This window comes from Zonotrichia leucophrys, chromosome 3 (genome assembly GCF_028769735.1).
Source record: "Zonotrichia leucophrys gambelii isolate GWCS_2022_RI chromosome 3, RI_Zleu_2.0, whole genome shotgun sequence".
Lineage (NCBI taxonomy): Eukaryota > Metazoa > Chordata > Aves > Passeriformes > Passerellidae > Zonotrichia > Zonotrichia leucophrys.
The window spans coordinates 38,970,650-38,991,571 of NC_088172.1; the positions used below are offsets into that span (position 1 = coordinate 38,970,650).

Sequence of the window (20,922 nt, forward strand, 5' to 3'; positions counted from 1 at the left end):
GATGAAGGCTCCTGGAAGAAGGATGCTCTTTGGGCTCTTGGTCCTGCCACTGCCTCTGTGCCCCTGTGTGCCTGCAGCCAACCCTGCACTGTATAGCCCAGCGCGGAGCAGCAGGAGCTCCACACAAGACACAGCCTGCTGAGGTCACTCGTGGGGCTGGCAGCAGCCCTTGGCCAAGCTCAGTAGAGTTGTACTCCATGAACAGGGTTCAAAATCTTTGTTCAGGAACTTGCATGTAATACACTTAACACCCCTTTTCTTGTTGTGTTGCTTTTTCTGCCCTTTTTGTCTTTCCAAAACTGTAATTTAGTGGTTAGTGAAACAAGCCCTATGTCTTGAGCTTTTTAGATCATTATAAGAGTGAGACTTTTTCTTTTGTATGAAATGTGAATGTATGTATTGTATATGTGTTATTAATGTTGATCTAACTGTATACACATTATCTAATGACAGTTACTGTTGTAATAGTACTTTTGTTAGGCTTAATGTTATTTTTACTGCTTCTTTTCCCCTAAAATCAGAAAAAAGGGAATAATAGTTCACTTACTCGTGGAGTTAAACTGCATAGGTGAAAAATTGTCGGTGTAATTCCTTAATTGATAGAGTTCTAGAAATAGCACTGAAGTAAATGTGGTTGTAGAAATGGTGGTAGTAGCTGAGCTACTTAGTGCTTAGGTAGGAAGCTGATAAAATAGAACATGTGTAAAATGCAGAGATTCTAAGAAATCAGAGTCAAATGTTATTGCATGGAGATTGAGCCTTCAGCAGAAATAATTGGGTGCTTGTCTTTTGTGATAGCTGTTATACTGTTTGGTAATGTACTAGTATGCATAATAACTGGAAAAAAATCTGTACTGTTCATGTACCAGTTCTTGCTTTTGACAGAAGAAAAATGGCTGTGTCATTGCAAGAAAGTATTTAATGTTTGCCCACTTAAGCAAGACTGCTAGTTTCTAGGAAGAGTGGTGTTTTTAGGCTTCTTTTCAATAAACAAAAAATTTTTCTAGTGAACAGTAAAGGAGTAGGGCATTGAAACTTCCTAAGATCTTCCAATTTCCATCAGATATTTGAAGGAGACAGCTGATTCCTTGACTAAATTTTATAGTTTCTCTTAAAAAAAAAAAAACCCAAACACCAAGCCAGCTTACATTAAGGAAGTAATAAACAAAGTTTTAATCCAGGACTTAAAAAAAAAAATTATACTGGACACTGCCTGGTCATTTGTTTGCTCATGGTGGGTACAAAGAGTCTTTTTAAAACAGGCATCCAGAAGCTTGAAGAGCTAAAGGTATTGGTGAAAAAAGGGGAGGAAAAGAACCAGCAGTATGATTGGCTCAGTTTTGTGTTGTTTTACCTACTTATTTTATAAATAAGAGCTTTGGACTTTTGATTTTTTTTTCCAGAATACAGCAAAATAGTCAGTAAAAACATCAGTTTTATTACTAAGATAGTGTGGTCTTTATCAAGCAAAACTATTTTTTTTCTTTAAAACAATCTTCAGAAGATTGTAACCCTAACCAAAATTTGATGGACTGGTGTGTGTTGTGGTGTTCTTGGGTTTTTTTAACCACAGTTTTGGTAAAGAATTGCTAGTAGGTGGATGCACAGTCAAAGAATAAGCATTATTGGACTACAAAGATATGATTCTTGACTAAAACAACAAATTTATTCCAGTTATGATTGTTCATACACAATTTTTATTTTTTTATATAGGCATTATTACTCCTTATCTTTGATGGGATTTTATCTATACAAAAACTTAAAGTATTTAATTTGTAAGGATACTCAGTATTTTCAGAGCTGATTTGATGTCTTAGGCATAACTATATAATCTTTGGAAAGTAATACAATACAGAATAGGAGAGAACCCGTAATGCTAAAGAGGACTCTTGCATGTGAAAAATGTTGTAGGGTCTGCACAGCATTTCAGGAAGAACTGCTGGGCATGGGAAGAATTTGTACTGGAGGAGTTAGTGGAGGACAGTCCCCTATGGAAGGGATCCCATGGTGGAGCAGGGGAAGAGTGTGAGGAGGAAGGAGCAGCAGAGACAGCATGTGATGAACTCTCTGTAACCTCATTCTCAGTACCTCTGTGCCACTGAAGGGAGGAGATAGAGAATTTGGGAATGAAATTGAGCCCAGGAGGAAGGGGAATGTACATTTTAGGATTAGGTTTTATTTTTCATTAATCTGATTTGATTGGTAACAAATTAAACTCATTTCCCTAAGCTGAGCCTGTTTTGCCCATGACAGTAATTGGTGACTGATCTCCTTGTCTTTGATCTCAACCCATGAGCCTTTAGTTATTTTCTCTCCTCTGTCCTGAGCTGAGGAGGGGAGTTGTAGAATGTCTAGGTAGGTGCCTGGTGTCTAACCAAGTTTAGTCCACCACAAATTTATATTCTCAGCTCTAGATTATTAACTTGAAATAAGTATGGTGCTCCTTTAAAATAGATTTTAGTGAGTGGTTCTCAGTAGTGTTTCTTAAGGAAAAACCAAGCCCCTAAACATTTTTGTCAGAGAACCGTAGCATAGTTTGGATTGGAAGGGAGCTTAAACACCACGTAGTTCCAATTCCCCTAATGCCATGCCTGGATGCCCAGGAAACCCCATGGCATTTTCGGGAGTCAGTTCTTTAATCCAGAAAAAATCATTTTGGATACCAGGAAGGCATTGCCAGCTCTGGGAGCACAGGGTGAATCTACAGCTGCAGCTCCTCCTGCTACCTTCTGGGAAGCAAGTTTGGGAACCGCTGTTTTGAGAAACCACTTCTGGTTTGTGGCTTGTTTTTAACTAGGGGAAAGTAGCATGTTTAGAAATACAAAGATCTTACAGCCCCAGGGCATGCTGGCATTATAAGAGCAAGTCCCTCTGTGGTAGGTGCTCAATCCATGCTGCCTTTCTCGGCAGTAGGTGTACAAACTCTCCTTTCCTATCTCTTCCACCTTCCTTGGAAAGAAAAACAAACATTAAAGATTGATAAAAAGTGACTCTCCCAAGTTCCTGCCCATTGGTTTGACTTAAGGCTCTTCCAGAAAATGGGGTTTGGACAGTATGTTCTGTCTCGGGGGAGGGTGTCTTGATTCAACAGCTTATTGGAAAGCATTTTGTTTAAAAAATTTTTGTGCTTTACTAACTGTAAATATCATCCAGATTATAACTGCAACCTGTGATATTTGCAATGTTGAGACTCCGCTCAAAATCCTTTGTTCATAATAACCAAAAATATGCAGGTGTGAGCTCCAAATCTGCTGAGTACTTCAACAAGCTGTATTGCACGCGTCCTGTATCTGTCAGGCTGACCTATGCAGCAAGTCACATCCAGCTGCTTAGCTAAGATAAAAATACTCACTGTGTGCGCAGTGTAGCAAGTTGTGCAAGTTTTCTAGATGAATGGCAACCTGGCCTTTTGGATTGCTGGAAGTCAGACAGATAGCTGCCTGGGTAGCTGGTATTAAGTTAATGAGAAATAGTTTATTGTCCCAGTGAGTCATATTGGCAGACTTAAAAATTTTGCATGGGAGTGAGAGAGAAGAACAAGGTCAAGAGTTAACAGTGGCTGGTTCACTTGGTTGCAAGGGTTAGAGTGCACGTGAGTGTAACTGATATAAAGGGCACACGCTGACATAAAGATTTATTCCTTCACACGTGCTGTCTGCTCTTATCAAGCTTTCCATGCAAATGATTTCCTCTCACTATTAGTCCTCTGAAAGGGAGGTTACTTTAATTCATTTGCTTGCTGTCCAGAAACTTAAGATGCCCCTGTTGTTTGACTTAAGTTTCCTGTATTTGAAGGGAGGAGAGTAGGGATGGTGAGTAAAAGAAAATTAAATGTGTGGAAGTCCCCTTTTTTTCTTCAGCCTCTGAAAACGGTATCCAACTCTTAGCGTTGCTTAAAAATAATCCAGTTTTGGACTTCTGTATTGACTTGGCATTGTCTTTGTGATAGGATTGATAAAATTATCTGGAAAAACAAGAAAGCATTCTTTATGAAGAACATATACTGAACTTTTTAGTTGTCACCTCACTTCAACCTGAAGGTTCCTTGCTTTAAAGTCAAATGTACTTTCCACATAACAATAGCACAAAATAGTGTTATAAGGCCAAAGACAGAAATTTGCTGTGTAGTTCAGTGTTTGTGCTTGTATTATTAAATGCAGGCATGTGGAACATTTGTCTGGTTTTTGGTTTGTAAAGTCGTGTTGCAAAATAGGCACTGTTGTTTCTGTGCAAATACAGATTCCTCTCTGAAGCAGGTGCAAGTTAAACAATCAGATCTTACCTTGAAAAATACTTACTTTTTGCAGCAACTAAATGATTTGCCCTAAAGTCACTTGTTTTTCTGTTTTATTTGACCTGCATAATAGAGTTTTGTTATTCTACCTGTCCCTTGCTTAAAATGCCTATTGGCTGATGACTGCTTTGGGGTGGAGGGTGGAAAAGGCTAGTTTGTAACATGGGAATATCTTTTAGATAACAGTTTGAGCCTTGCGAGTAGGGATTGAAAATCCAAAGTTTGATTATTTTCTAGGGACATACAGAACATAAGGGGAGTACATTGATGGAATCAGGGAAGCAGAGCTGTTAGAATCTGTCCAGCTGAAGGTACTGACATGTAGTGGGGTCTTTTAGCCAATCCTGAGAGACTCAGAAGGATCTTTTAATGTGAAAAGTCAGGGTTGGTTTGTGAGTTGCTTGGTGGCAGTCTGTCCTCCTGAACTTCCAATAGTGAACCACACCTACTTGCAAAGTAAGATTTCTTTACCGTGCTGCTTTTATCTTCATGGTCTCACAAGGATTTCCTGTAGAAGTGAAATGAATGCCCATGTCAGTTAAAGGGCAACCTTGATTTGCAGGTCTTACTCCAGTGCAAGTGAGGTGAGGGAAAGAAAGGAGACTAACCCCATTAAGAGTTTAGGAATTTGAATCTTGAGTTTTAATCTATGCTATAGCTCTAAAACACAAGACCATTGTATAATGTTTGGTTGCAGATAAGTTTGGAATGTATGCAGCTGTTGGTTGGGAGAGCAGTTAGGATTAAATCTTTCTGGAAAAATCAGAGTATCTTCTTTGAAGTTAATAGCTACTACTTCCTTATGCAGAAAATTACTGATCCTAAATCAAAACAGAACATGATTCTTGGCCTTCAACTGTTTGGAATTAAAAAAAAAATGAACAAACAAACCAGTGCTAATTTGAGAGGAGGAAAGGAAAGATAAAAATGTGCCTGGAAATCAGTTCTGGAGCTCAATTTTTTAGGCTGTTAGTTAAAAATGTGATTACATTGTACTTTGAAAAGAGTCTCAGCAGAAAACATTCTAGTATGACTCCTAAATGGAAAAACAAGTGGTTACAGCCATTTCTTATCGATTTGTTCCTTGTTTATTCTTCCTACCACAGCATTTTCAGACTTTATTAAGTGTCAAAGGTCAAACTCAGTTTGCTATGAAACCCAAATGCACGTGTTTTTTTGTTAATGATTTACTTCGACCTTCCTTTAAAGGTTCCTGAAGGCTTAACACTTAAAATCTCTAGCAGCAATATTTTATCTAACACTACACTTTTGAGCTTTTGTTTTAGCTTCTATTAACTTAAGCATTTGTTTATTTTCATCTAGCTTTTCCAAATATGTAGAAGAGTTGCAGTTTCTCTAGTAGTAAGAATTGTTGGCCTGTAAGTACATTTTAAACTGTTTCAGGTTTATATTTTCTCCCCCGTTGTTTGTGAAAATTTTGTGATAGCTTCCCATGGTAGGTGGGATTTTCTGATAGGTTCCCATGGACCTTGGTTTGCATTCACCATTACTATCCCTTTTGTTAAAGGGGAAGCCAATAAGAAAAAAATAAAGCTACAAGACTCTGCCTAAACTTGTGTTAATACAGCAAGTGTAAATTAGAAGGTACTTAAATAATTGGCTAGTTGCAGTAGTGTGGGATGTTTTGTCAGTATATGAATACTCTTTTTTTTTTCCCACTGTTCTGTTTTCCTGCTGCTTATGCACACAGAAGTTAGTAGAAATTCTGATTTTGTCATGTCGTTACTTTCACAGAGGGTGAAATTAGTCTAGGCCAATTCTGATCAGTGGCAAGCTTGGGAAGGATCACTGTATTAGGGATATGTGTGACTCTTTGGCACTTGCTGGTGTATCTGTCACACATCATATGAAAGAATATAGTGTAAAAAGCCTTTAAAGAAATAAGCCTATGATTTGACTTGACAGAATGTTTGGTTTTGTTTTTTACACCAACAAGCTTGGTTTGCTTGCACAGCAATGTTAGAACATGTTGGCAAGTTTATGCTTCCTTCCACCTTCTTGCATTAAGTTCAACATGGCATACATGAACCTGAAGAAGCATTTTGGATGGTCAAGAGGCAATACACTGAAGAGATGCTATGCATAAGCACAGGAGAGCTTACAGCTATTGGCAAAATCTGGGAGTGTTCAGTCTTTCATTCAGAATAAACTAATTCAAACTACCTGATAATAACCTGAAAGCAGAGGTTGTGCTTTCATGCTTTGTGATATGGAAACAAGGTGTCTGTTGAAAGGTCTCTTTATAGGGATTCAGTGACTAATATTCAGTTATTGGATTCAGGTGCATGGTAACAACCAGTATTTTTCAGTAATAAGGTTATTCAATAAAAGGTTTTTTCCTCAGGGACAAGAAAAAAAGAACGTTGGGGGGAAACCCCCCAATGCCTTGTATTCCTGTTGGATCCTGGTTCATAAATCTTCATGTGTTGACCATGATCTGAGTGTGTTATGGAAATCTGACTAGATCCTTTACAGATAATTCTGATTTCCAAAGCATGTGCAATATAGGCTTGGTATCCAAAAGAGTTGGTACTTCTTTGCACTCAATTATCTTTGACCAAAGTAATTCAGAATTTCTGCTTAATTTAGAATTCAAAAAAAATTTTTTGATGGTATTGCTTTAAGGGAGAGCCTAGCTCAAACTCTGCAAACTAAACACGGGAAAGTAAGCAAACTGGAAGCTGTAGTCATGTAACCTGAGTTCAGAGTATAGGATACTTCCTGTGGCAGCATTATGTCATAAATTTATTTTTAGTCCTTAAACACATACTTTATCTAATGGGATCAGCAGTTCTCTTTTGGATACAAGAAGCAGTGGACTTTTTTGACAGTAGGGATTCTAAGTGTGTTTGTACATGCATTTTAACATCTGCTTTCCTTTTGCACTGACATACTGTTCTGGGATCTGTGGATTACTCAGTAATAGGAGTGGCAGTGTGGAAACCAGTTGCTTTCCCTTTTGCACCCACAACTAATGAAATTCCTCACAATTCATGAGAATTTACTGAGCAGGTTCTGGAACAATTTTCACAGGCAGGTGTAAGCAAAACATGTAGCACAAGGTATTTGATGTTGTCTTTGGGTAGTGATAGGTTAGATAAAAATGGGGTGGCAATTTCCAGGAGGCTGACCTACAGAGGCTCTCAGAGGATATTGGAATATTTGTTGGGTCCAATGGTTGTGTTGATGTTAGGTAACTAATATCTGCTGAGCAATTCCCTCTTTTGGAAATTGCTGGCTTTCCCTGGAGAAAAAAAAAGGATAAAAGAGAATGTATCTGGAGTGCCTTAGGCAAAGGATAACCCAGTGCTTCTGGGCACAAGGCAAGAAGAAAAAAATGATACTGATGGAAAAATTGCATCATAGGAGGGAGATACAGTAGGTCTAAGCAATGAATTTTACATCTCCAATTTTAATAATAGGTCTCATATGATTTGCTTGTTAGGATCTATTTGGTTTACAATTCAAGGATACCCACAACTCCCTCATATTTTTAGGGGGAAAACAGTTTTATTCCTATGACTAGGTTTGTTTTTTTTTTTTTTTTTTTTTTTTTTTTTTTTTTTTTTTTGTTTTGTGGGTTTTTTTTTTTTTTTTTTTTTTTTTTTTTTTTTGTTTACCTGAAGAAATTCATATTGCCAGACTTTTCTTTTTTTTCCTGAAGAACTGCTGATGTTTAACATGATCTTCAGAATCCAGTTTTTCAAGAAGCAGGAATTTAGAACAGTACTGTTCCATAAATTATATGGAATAACTCTGGTTATCTGGTCTGACACCCTTCACTCAAAGCCAGCCAAGTTAAAATATATTGAACCTCTGAGTTAGATCAGCTAGATCTGAGTTATTCAGTGTTGTCCTGTCAAGTTTTAAATACACCCAAGAAAGGAATTTCCACTGCATTTTTGGGTCACGCTTTCTAAAGTTTGACTAACTTTATGGTGAAAATTTTCACGACATCTAATTGGAATATCCTTTGTTGCAATTTCAGTTGGGGTTTTGTCCCATTGCAGTACATGAATGAAAAGAAGATAGCTTTGGCTGACCACTAGACTTGCTGTGTTCTTCTGTTACTGCTGGGTGATTAATATGGCAAATTAAACTCAGCTTATGTATGTGTCTCATGAGGAGAAAGGTAATCTAAATAAGTGGTAAAAAAAAGTGTCTGCACCTTCAGACAGCATTAGTATTTGCAGGAAAATAAGGTCATGGATAGTTTTATAAACATATTTACTCAGAAGCAGCTGCAATACATAAAGAGCAAAAAGAGGGAGAAAAAAGGAAGTATAATTAGAACATAGAGACTGGGAAATAAAGAAACTTATTATTACATAAGTTATTGCATAATAAGCATGCAATTCTGACTACCTGGTCTCAGAAACAGTGGGATGTACTCAATATAAAGGGGCAAAGTACATCTTCTGTACAAAGACAGACTGAATCAAAAAGTTGCTTCATTTTGGAGAAGAAATTAGTATGAACAGATCTGATATGGGCACATAAAATCATGGGTTTCAAGAGGAACCTCAGCAGGGATGATTAATTCTTGTTTCTTAAAGTGGAGGAATTAAATATGAGTAAGTTCAAAGCCAAGGGGAGTTATTTCTAATGTGGTGCTGGTGCCCTGAGCATGTTCTGTAACTGATTACAACAAAAGCAGGGAAGCCAAAATAATATTGATGGAACTGAATGTTCCTGTTGAATGGTTAGATGCAGCATTCTACTTAGGCAGTTCCTAAGCTGCTTATTGCTGAATCTTGGAAGGATGTAGCCAGGGAAAAAGCATGCTAGCCCTTTATCCAGAGGTCTTTGTCTAATTACTTTGTGGTGGTCAGAAACAGGATTCTGGGCTAAACCAATCTTTGATCTACATGGCTTTGCAATTATCTTGTTGTTTTAAAAATTAAATGCCATGTAAATGTGATTTAACAGGCAAGGAATTATTAATACTAGCTGGAGACATGCAAATTATTTCCATAAATAACTTTCAGCAACCACTTTTGTTTCCTCCAGAACAGGATCTCTCAAATTTCCAAACTATTCTCATAACAAATCTTTTTATGGCAGTCAATCTTACACTTTGCTGAAGAGAATATCTGTGTAAATGGCCATAATAGAAGTATGGATCTTTTACCCATTCCATATTTAAATTATGAAGTTTTTTGCTGTAAGAAGTTGTGGAAGCTGAAAATACACCAGTGTTCCAAGGAAGCTTGGCAGTTCATGGAGGAGAAATTGCCAGAATATTGAAAAATGCAGTGGAAAAAGAAGTAATGTCCAAATTTATGTATAAAGAAAAACCAATAATAATAGGCTTAAGAAGTCTCTCAGCTGTTAGTGGTTTGAGGCTGGGAGATTACATACAGGCCTCCTTATGCTTGCATAAATTGTAACTAATAACTTAGTGAAAGCTAAGTATTATTCAAGCTAATTGAGCTTTTAGAAGTTACTAAGTGCCTTTATTTTTCTTGCCCCACATTGCTTGTCTTCTAGACAGCAGCATTTTGTTCTCTTTCTCAACCAGAACAATCTCAAGGGAAAATATTAAAAAAAAAACCACCATCTTGAAGCTTGTTAAAGAATGAAGGGTGTTACTACTGTGTTGAGCCAAACACTTGTAAGGCATTTGAGGATAAAACTGCTAAGTTCCTTATTGTAATTCTTAGAAAAAATTGGTTTTAAACAAGAAGGTTTTGGACAAGTAGCCTTTATTTAAATTTGTGCATGATAAAGCATTCCAATAGAACATGATAATAATGTTTTCTTTTTTGTTGTCCTGTAAATCCTAGTGCTTGACTCTAAAAAAATGAACTAAAATATTTAATAGCTTGGTTTATAATTTGACAGATAAATATTCATTGTGTAATCTGTGACAGTGGGAATAATTCTGAAAGTGCTCAGATATTAGATACTATATTTATAGTAAAGGCACTATTTAAAATAATAGTTATTTAATTTTTAAAGAGTCATGGTAGAACAGCAGCATATTTTTGGAGTACATGGTATAGTTGCATTGCAGTAGAGTTTTGAACAGAGGAAATAATTAAAGAAATATCAGAATATATGTTCAGATTTTCAGTGAACTGATCAGGAAAGAACATGTAGCTGTGACTTTCATGTTTGAATAATTCTAGTTATAGTGAAACTTTGAGGTTTTGTAATCCATTGTGTATTTCACTGGCACAGAACAAATAGACTTTTCAGTACAGGTGCTCCCTGGTCTGATACTTTTATCTTAAGGATGACTACTTTTCCATCTTCTAGGGAAGCCTGGGAATTGTTAAATACACAGAAAATTACATGTTTTGAGGCGTTAGTTCTTAACTTTCAGTGCCTTAAGGAATATTTAAGTCCTTAAAGTAGAGATAGGTTTTCTTCTATAGCAATCAAAATGTTTTGTGTATGAATATGAATACAGTTATATGTAGCAATTAGGTGCTGTATTAATATCTGAATTAACAGCTCTGGAGTATGGCCAGCTTGTGCCAGGAAGGCAGCCAGTAGCCTGGAGGAGAAATACTTTAATTAATATGTAATAACTGCTCTAGAGAGCGCTCAGTATTCTGGCAAGCAGCACTTGTAAATTTTTGTATTACTTAGGACAGTTGTAATATCTGTTTCAAAAAGTGTGGAAGACAATTCAATGTACATTTTTCATACTGAATGAAAAAGTATAAGGGTGCTTGAAAACTTACTTAAATGAAGTGAGATCAAAAATTACTTGGATCTATTGAATATATTTAAAAGCCAAAAATTTCTTTATAGAATGAAGATATCACAGCAAGAATTATTTGCATTAGGGCATTTAAAGATTTACTCATGTACTGTTCTGTTTATTTTTGGTGCAAGGTTTCTTTACAAAGGAAGAAGGCAGTACATTTTTTTGATCTATGTATAGAGGTGAAGTTTAACTTCAGGAATATTCTTTTCAATAGATAATAAAGCTGTTCATACAAAACATGCCAACCACATCTCTAAACTACATTTCTGCAGATTAATGAGAGCAACTTACTAACCTGAAGCAGTAATTTGAAGGGCATTAGGTAGATAAGTGGTCTCCCACTTCTGCAGTGGGACTTATTCCCACATGAACATTCCATTCTGAAATGCTTCAGATAAGGCATCATCATTTATCTTAACTGTCTGTTGTGTTGAAAACCAGTGGAAACTTTCTCTTTTAGGCTCTGCCCTGTCATTATTGTAATAAACAAAGAGAATCAAGTGATGAAAAAGGCATAGTTTTTTCATGAGTGCCTGGAAGCACAAAGAGACAAAATCAACATGTTAGTTTAATTTGAGCTGAATGTCTTCAGCCTTTTATATTCCAATTATTTTATAAGCTGTATAGGCCATTAAAAAACACTGTAAACCTGAACTTCACTAAGTAGAATGGAAATAAAATCACAGCCTGTAGCTCTAAAGTAATTTAGTCAGTTACTTTATGCAAGCTACTTAAGCTCAGTTTTAGGTGCCCACTTTCTTTGCTGGTTTTGCCTCCATGAATGGGGGTCATGTGAGATTGAATTCTCAAAACCAGTCATCTCTGGTGGGCTTGTCTCCCGTCTGTTGCCATTTTATCTTTTTGTACCTGGACTGGCAAGGTGACAGGTTGTTCAGCCCTTCCTTGTACCTTCGTACCCTGTGAAACTTGTGATGGATGCTTCTCAAGGCGTAGCTGCCTCTTTGCCTTGCAGGAGGGGGACTCTGATTCCTAGTGCTGCCCTGCAAATCATGCAGAGGTGCTGAGGACTGTTCATGGTGGTGTAACCATTTATTGGGGAGGGTGATAGGCTGAAATGGACATTCTGTCCCCTGGTGTTTGCAGTTTCCTTTGAACAGTAAAACTGCAGGCTCACTCTGGGAAAGAGAGGTATAAGGATGAGGAGTCTTGTAGAAGTTGGACTTCTTAGAAGCTTTGTAACTGCCTGGTCTCCAGGCTGTGTGAGAACATCTCCCTTAGACTCCTGCCTGCAAACTGTGGTTTGTATGATGTCTTGTCCCATCAGTAGCCATTGGGGCTGTAATAGGGGCAGATCTCAGAGGAGTTGTGTCCTGCCACACCCAAGGTGCTCTTGAGCTTTCCCCTACTGCAGGGAACTAGACCTTTCATGAACTTGGTCTTTGCTGTTCAGGCAATGTCATGGGGTCTTTGTTCTTCCTAATCTCTTCTGCTGTCCCTTCGTACAGCTTGAGATTTTGCTGCAGAGGTGCAAGGCAGCAGGGCTATCATATATGGGGTAGCCCTACACAGGAAATGGCCATAAAAGCACCTCAACCTTAGATTGTGCCTTGAAACTCTATTATTTTATCACATGATCAAAAAATCCCAGTAACACACATCCCTCCCTCCCTTCCCCAGACAGTTAGGCCATGGTTTGTTGAAAGCATTGTTTGACCTAAAATAAAGGTTTTGTTTCTTGTACTCATTTCTGGTTGCTATCTATCTCTTGTCTTTCATTTACATTGTAAACTCTCAAAAGAAACAAGTTTTTGCTTCTTAGTTTCTTTTTCTGTCGTTAGTGCCTTGCACGATGAGGTCTCAGTCAATGTATAGGGCTCACTGGCACTTTGACAACTCATCTCCTAAGCTTTGGTAGTGGTAGATCTACTTGCAAATATACTTTATTTGATCTTGTGGTTATAAGCTTTTTCAGATAATTTTATTTGTCTTCATCACTAAATCACAATTGTTTTTCTAAGTATGTCATTAGGAAAGATATTCTAAACAAAATTCCAGTTACATAAATTTAAAATTCTTTCAGGTTGAAAGAGTTGTCCTGTCTTCTGTATAATTCGAAATGAAAATAAAATATTTTTTCCAATTAATTTTGAATTAGCAGCTTTTTCCACTTCCTGTTTAGACAATTTTTCCCCCCCCCATATAGGCAGGGCCATTTTCAATATATACATTACTATATATATCAAACATATTAGTTGTAACTACTAGCTGTGATAAAAAACCCCACTTGGGGCTGAAACTGTAGTGGAGTCACCTGAATTGAATCTGAATGATCTAATAAACCAAGTACAGTTTTTACATTGTCTGTGAATTTCAAGCAGTATCAAAAGTAGTGAAATTTTCCCATTATATATATAGGAAAGCGGTTTTACTAACTCAAGTTTGTTTAGTCTAAAGTAAAGTCACATTCCTATTGTTTATATTGCAGTCTAAAAGCGTATTGGTTGCTCATTATTGATGTTCAGTATGATATACATCTAGTAATGAAATTTAAAAATTATTACTCTTTTTTTTAGCAAATGTACCTGTTTAAAGTCATTAAGGTCTAGCATTAAGTCAAGTGAAATGAACTAACGGATGCCAGAATGAATATGAATCCTCAAAGGTGTCTTTAATGACCTAGGCATCAGTTTGAATAATAGGTTAGTTACTAGAGAAATGTTTTTGTGCTTATAAGGAAAAAAAAAAAAAGTAGGAGTAATAGCTACAAAAAAGTTAATTGCATGCTTTGAGCTGATAAAATCTAAATTAGTTGATTATATAAATTGTTAGGGTCTTTTTTTTTTACCATGTTAGGTAAATATATTTCAATATGTAGTTAAATGTTTTTAAAATAGTTACCCAATTGCTACCCAGCTTTAGTTCAGCAACATAAAATCCTAGGTGAAAACAAGTATTAACTGAAAGCTGAAATCACTTGGTCTTCTAAAATGTTGTCTTTTCTTTTCTATTTTGCAGCGTGGGTGAGCTCTCTTTCCATGGGAATGGTCTTCTTCTGCTCCCCAATAGTCAGCATATTCACAGACCTGTTTGGTTGTCGAAAAGTAGCTGTTATTGGAGCTGCAGTAGGGCTTGTTGGACTCCTTTCAAGTTCTTTTGTAAGGTAAAAAACTTAAATTCATAATTTTGAATGTATTTTATCAATTTTTTAGTGTTGTAATATTGATCTAATGAGTAGAAGGGTTAAACAGTGCTACTTTATATTATCTTTAGAAAACTTGTTTCTTTTGTGTTTGGTTTTGTCTTTCAAACTATGATTTGTGAACTTCCAACTTAAAAAGTATTTTAAAAAACTTAATGTTTATAAATAAAAGAATACCTATTTAACAGGAACTACTATTTATAAATATATCAACAGCAAGACTAGTGCTATAAGATCAGCAGCATTGTCCAGGATAAACTTATATATTTGCTTGATGTACATTGTGTTGTAACAGGTACATAAACATTGTTGTTGTCTTCCCTTCCAGGCCTGTCCCCTTAATTTTCTTTTGAAAGTTTTAATGGTGATAAAAACACAGTAGAGCCTCCAGGAAGCTGTTAAAATTTTAGTGAAATTTGATGTTTTCTTCTGTTCTTACTGGTCCAATTGCCAAACATGGAGATAGAGAAAACCTTGGTGTATTGACTATACTTAAGACTTATTCATTTTAGATTTTTTTTCTTCTAGTTTACAATTAATGTATGTGTTTCTTTTCGTTTTTTTTCATTTGCATGTAACTTTTGCAGAGTAAATCTTAAGGAATTAAAGAGTGACTCATTTGTGGCATGTACCCTGTAGAAGATGAGGAAACAGGAAATTTGCTTAGTTTAGTCACTGTCAGAAATTTGTTAGTGAAGGTAGAGTGTAAAAAGTAGTGGGAAAATAATCCAGTTACCGCTAGTTTTCAGAGACTTTTTTTGTCCCCACCCTTAGCAGAATAAGTATAGGAACAATCAAGCTACATTCAGAAGAGCTTTCCATTTAGGTGCAAATGTATTGATGCAGGCAAAAAACTTGTGAATGTCTTTTCTGTGCTTGTACTCTGAATCAGATGGATGTGAGCTGCTGTGATCTGAATGGTTAATCCTGGCACAAATATTTGGCTTAATTAATTTTATTACACAAACAAAAAAATTAAAAGATGTGTCTTGGAAAAGTCTTTCTTCCTCCTTTCTACCTAGTAGTATGTTGAGTGATGAATACCAAACCACCCTTGTCATTAGATAAAGATCATTCTTGTGTTTGTCTGATACCCTGTTGAACAATGGCACAGAAGAGACATGCAAGAGCAAGTTGTTTTGTAAAGGCTTTAAAAATATTTCAGCTTAACTAAACTTTGAAGAGCACTTTGAGAGGTGAATTCTTGTAAGAGTACATGCCAGGCTGATGTGCATACTTGGTGTTTCATTATGTTGCTGACACTAAAATGATTTATGCCTGTGATGTTATCAGTTCATTAAAGGAGCATAGTTCAGTTACAGAAGCCAGTGTTCTGTAAGTAAAATACTGTAAAGTAGGCAAATGTCATATGATCTACTGCTTTTGCATTGCACCAATTTCTTAATATAAATTTTATGTCTTAGGAAATTAAGATGTGTTTATAATGCAGGACAATATTTTAATATGCATGTTGTGCTGCAGACTCTTTGAGTGAATTTACATATGGAAGCAAAAGTTCACTGTCTTCCCTGCATGATGTTACTCCTCTCATTTTGTAACTTCTGGTTTTATTTTCCTGGTTATTTTCCATTAATAAAGGTAATAAGTCTTTCCCCTTTTGTTGTTTCTGCTGGCTTATGTTGTGTATCATCAGTTTCAGAAATTGATAGTTGAATATAGAAGGTGACAATATTATGTTACAATTAATTATTTTTCACTATAATACACAAACCCAGAGTACCTGGAGTCAGACCTTGATTAGTCAAATACTGTTTCCTAAGAAGTTCTTGCATAGGGAGCTTGTGGAATTGATTTTTTTACAGAGGGGTGCTGGCAGGTTGCATCCTGTCTTGAAAAGCACTACATAAAGCATTCATGCTCATTTAAAAAAAGTTAAAGAGTTAAGAAGAGTAACTGTTTTCCAGAAGTGCTTTAAATGCAGGTGTTAACTGATAAAACAAGAGGTGGGGGTTCATTGTAAACATAACATTAAAAAATTATATAAACTCTCATGTGCTGCCTCAGAAAACTCAACAATTTCTTGCCCCCTGCCTTCATCTAAATGTTAAAAAATGTGTTCTTTCACTAACTAGTGCTACAGCACTAGTTTAATTAATTCTACTGCTACTGTTACTTCATACTTTTAACATTTCTTGCACAAGTACTTTTTATTCATGTCACGTGTTTGTGATCAATTAAAATGGGTCTGCTTTATTTCAGTTGTAGAGTAAATGGTAATAATAGTGAACTTCATGATGAAGATCCACCTTCCTATGAGATGAAATGTTTCATTTCTTATTAAGAATTTTAGTTCTTTCTTAGCATATTCAATATATGTGCCAAACCACTGAATTTAAAATATTTATTCAAAAGGAGACTATTTGTCTAAAAAATTAATACCTAAAGAGTATAGGTATTAATTAATAAGTATATCTATAATTTATTAATATATTACATTATTAATACAAAATTTTGTTAGTATTTAAATATTTTATTTTTCAGTATTAATGATGTTTGCCACATTTGTTACTTTATTTTCATAACAAACTGTTTACTTGTTTTTATGGTTTCATGAGGAGAGTTCAGTATTACATTTGACCTGCTAGCATAGTGAAGAAATGTGTAAATCAAAACAATACAATTTTCTTTGGGAAAAAAAAAAATCCAAAAACCTAGCAATGGTTGAACTTACATTTGGCTAATTTGCCTTGACAGTGATTTTTAAAACTTTTTTTAGCCCCATTATTTGATGTAATTAGAATTGAATTTAATTTTTTTTACCTGTTCAGTGAATTCTGTGAAATTTTTCAGTGGAAGGAGATAGACTAGTTGGTGAATTAAGCTGATACAGTGCTATTCAACTAGAAGTATATACAAACTCTTATTTACAGTAGTGAGTTGTGTTGATCGATTGAGAAGCTGTTTTGTTGTCACTTCCAGGTGCATGAGCATCCACTGCCTTACCAAAGGCTGTGGTGATTTGTTGATGATTTGTTCTTTTCTTTTGGTACAGCACCATTGAACCTCTGTATTTCACCTACGGGATCGTGTTTGCCTGTGGCTGCTCCTTTGCCTACCAGCCCTCCCTGGTCATCCTGGGGCACTACTTCAAGAAGCGCCTGGGACTGGTGAATGGCATTGTCACCGCGGGCAGCAGCCTGTTCACAGTGTCACTGCCCTTCCTCCTCAGGGTCCTCCTCGACTCTGTCGACCTCTTCAACACCTTGAGGGTCCTCTGCATCCTTATGTTTGTTCTCTTCCTGGCTGGATTTACGTACAAACCTCTCGTTCCCAACACCAAAGGCAAGGAGGGAGGAAAGAAGGGAAAATTCAAATTACCTCCTGCGAAAAAGATTTGCAACTTCTCCGTTTTCAAAGTTCTCAGCTACCGAATCTGGGCTTTAGGGATTCCAGCTGCACTTTTTGGATACTTTGTGCCTTATGTTCACTTGGTAAGTGCACATTTCTTCCTGGGTGTGATGTGTTTGGAACTATACAGACTTGCCTTTGTGTTATTGCTAAAGAAAGCAATTGGTGATTGGAAGCCAGATTTAAACTGCAGGTTGTGTTGGGGAGAAACACAAAATTAATTTGGATGTTGTCTTATTAAAAGAGTGCTTTAATCAGAAGTATTAGTTAAGCTGGATAAAATCTTTGTTCTTTGGTCCCAATGCAAGGTTTAAAATCCTTTAACCATGAAAAAAAAGATTTGAAAAATATTCTGTACTATTCCAAAGAGAATTCTTTATTTTGGTACTCAGCTGCATACATGGCCAATGACACTTGTGTGTTTTAGATGCAGTGTGAAAGGAGTAAAACATTCCAGAAGTGTAATTTTTGTTCCTTTGTATGGAGGTTTGTTAAAGTGTCAATTTTCAGGCTCTGTTGTATTCACCATGTTTCAGGTTTATTGAAAGCAAAATACATGGATTTTTCTGTCTCTCAAACCTCAGCCTTTTAGTTTACTACATTTTATAGCATTCATGTAACTGCTGCTCTTACCCTGTCCCACAGCTGCCGGGTGAGCTGTGTTTTATTGCTGTCTTCAGCAGCTGAAGGAGCTTTGGCTTCTGGTGATGGGGAAGATGTCAATTAACCATCTCCTGTACATGTACTAGAGTTATTTCCCTAGCAGGGTTGTGTTGGTTTTTTTTTCTGTAGTACACTCCTAAACTGAGAAATTCAGGTGCAACCGGGAGATGCATGCATTTGTATCAGGCTGGCTGACACACATTGCACTGCTTAAATGGTGAATTGTTCCTGGACACCGTGCTGGTGGTACTCCCTTGACTGAAGTGGTGTGAACCAAAAGGCTTCAAAGGGAAAGGTGGCGAAAAGCCCACAGTCTCCAATGAGATGCTGCTTTGAGACCATTACACATCCTCATATTAAGAGTACTTGATAGAGCATGGGCTAGTAGAACTCAGTATGAAAACAGAAGGGTCATTTTAATACTCATTATTCACCCACGATAGAACAGTGAGATTAATGAAAATAAGTATCTTCACTTCTGTTGAAAAATCTTCAATGCCTTAAAAGCTATTTTTTTATTCAATATAACAAACAGCTGTCACTGCTTTCTGGCAATGGATTAGATTACTGACTCTACATCAGATATTTATTTTTAAAAGTATCTTATGGTAGGGGCCAGTGTGTTTTTGAGCAGTTATAAACTGACTTCTGTTAATGGTTACTTCTTGTAACTTAGTTTTTAATGACATAGATCTTATTGTATAACACTTCGATTTAGCCTTTTTCAAAGAACTGTACAATCCAGATGACATCTTGTGCTATTTCCCCATAAGCTTTGTAGAGATGCTTTAAAATAAAACCAACTTCAGAGGGGTAGGAGTCAGGTGTTCTAGAGTAAGCTATTGGATAGGTCATAAATCATTGTTAACCCTTGAAGAGAACTGAAGAATAAGGCTATACAAGCAAGCAAAAAGAACTTCTAAAATATATTTATTGAACAAAAAGCTTGTGATTTTTTTTAGAAGATGTTTGTGTTACTGCTTCCTGTTCGCAATTCAGACTAAAGCAGCTAGTTGGCTTGTAGAGAACAAAGCCCCTTATATTATCCTATACAATATAATATTATGATAATATAATTTTCTTTTTTATAGGGTACTTTCTCCCCATCAGACTGGAACATGAAATAAATCAGCTTGGCTTCTGAAATAAATCTCTAGTATAGGAAAACAATTTGATTGAGGCTGTTTCTAATACAGCGTTTGATAACACTATAAAACTTATTCCAGTGTACTGTTAGAATCTTATATTTTAAAGGTTACCTCAAAATTGTATGAAGATACTCTTTTTGCTCAGAGTTTCAGAGAAACCATGATGCTTATGTGTTTATAACACATAATATCTTCAATAGGAGACAGACACAAGCTTTGTATGCTCCCTTTGAGAGGGGAATCTTCAGCTCTCAGTAAAACTTGGACTGAATAAATCTTGTCAAAACCCCTTCCTGAAACCCAGAAGTTTTAATTTTAATTTATGTGTATCTAAATACTTGATTTTTCTTAAAATCCCTGTGGATTTGAAAAAAATCAGTGCTTATGAAGGCACAGTGTGGATTGTGCCCTTCAACACAGATACTTCAGCTCAAGTAGATAGCTCTGGATTTTTTCATCATAGTTTTGTCTGCTTTTGATAAAAAAGCCACACTTTGTGTACTTCCAGAAGTAAAAAGAAGTATGTGCTTACAAGTAAGTCAAAGGCTATAAGAAAAAATAGTTTTTCACTGGCACATCTACCAAACCTGAGACTACTTTCCTCATCTTTTGAAAATGAAAGTTACTATTGTTTCATTGCTTATTTTTAAAAATGTGGTAACTGGAAGAGGGATATGATCTCTAGACAAGTGACAGCTTTTGTTATGTTAAAATTCTTGAATTTTTCACAGTGTTAGGGGTGTCTGACAGCAGCCAGACTGCTAGACTTGTAACACTGGCTAAAAGTGCCCTAAGAATAAAATACAGTGAATGTCATAGCCTCTCACCTGGTACCTGTACTCACTAAGTTCCATTTTTCCCACCTGGAAAGATGGCTTCTGCCAGAATGGCTGTGTTTGACCGTGTGGTGAAGCCCAGGTGGCACAGACCCTGTGTGTCACTGCATGGCCCCTGGTGGCTGCTGGAGGCACTGTCTGCCAGCCTGGCGCAGCTCAGGAGCTCCTTCGCTCCCAGCCAGGCTCTCTGTGTGCTTCTGTGCCCTCCCCAGTCTCTGTTCATCCCTCTTGCATTTCCTGAAGCCTGTTGGAAAGGAGAATACATGCTGTGACTCCTGTAGTGAAAGAGAAGTAAAAACTTTTTTGGGCTTCGAAGTAACAGAATTAGCCAAGTCTTTGCAATTTAACTCTCTGCACCATGTTTGCTGTGTGGAATAAAAGCTGTTAAAACTGAAGAAACAACCTGCTCATTAAGCAGGCTCTAATTTAAAATTAAATGCACTAACAAATTGATTATATGGCATGCTAGATAGGAGCTGGTAACTCTTGCCAGCTCCTTGGCATGAATCCTGACTGGTAGGTATTAGGCATCAGATTCCTTTTGGCTCTTGCAGGGGAGAACCAAAAGGGAGAGCTTTTCTTATCCCTGTTTAATTGGTGTCAAATTCCATTAATAGGTGTTCCATTACATGTAACTTGGGAATTGGGTTGAGATGAAAACTATAAATAAGTTTTGACTTAAGTTTATTATATACTTCCAGCATTAATTGAGA

At 36.5% G+C, this 20,922-nt stretch overlaps 1 protein-coding gene across 1 annotated transcript in view; it reads left to right on the top strand.

Annotated features, from left to right (window-relative positions):
* Positions 1-20,922, top strand: part of SLC16A10 (solute carrier family 16 member 10) — a 61,518-nt gene that overhangs the window by 25,266 nt on the left and 15,330 nt on the right. Inside the window, exons 2-3 of the mRNA XM_064707895.1 lie at positions 14,010-14,154; positions 17,207-17,645. Of these exons, the coding sequence (XP_064563965.1) occupies positions 14,010-14,154; positions 17,207-17,645 (584 nt within the window). The remainder of the gene's footprint in view (positions 1-14,009; positions 14,155-17,206; positions 17,646-20,922) is intronic.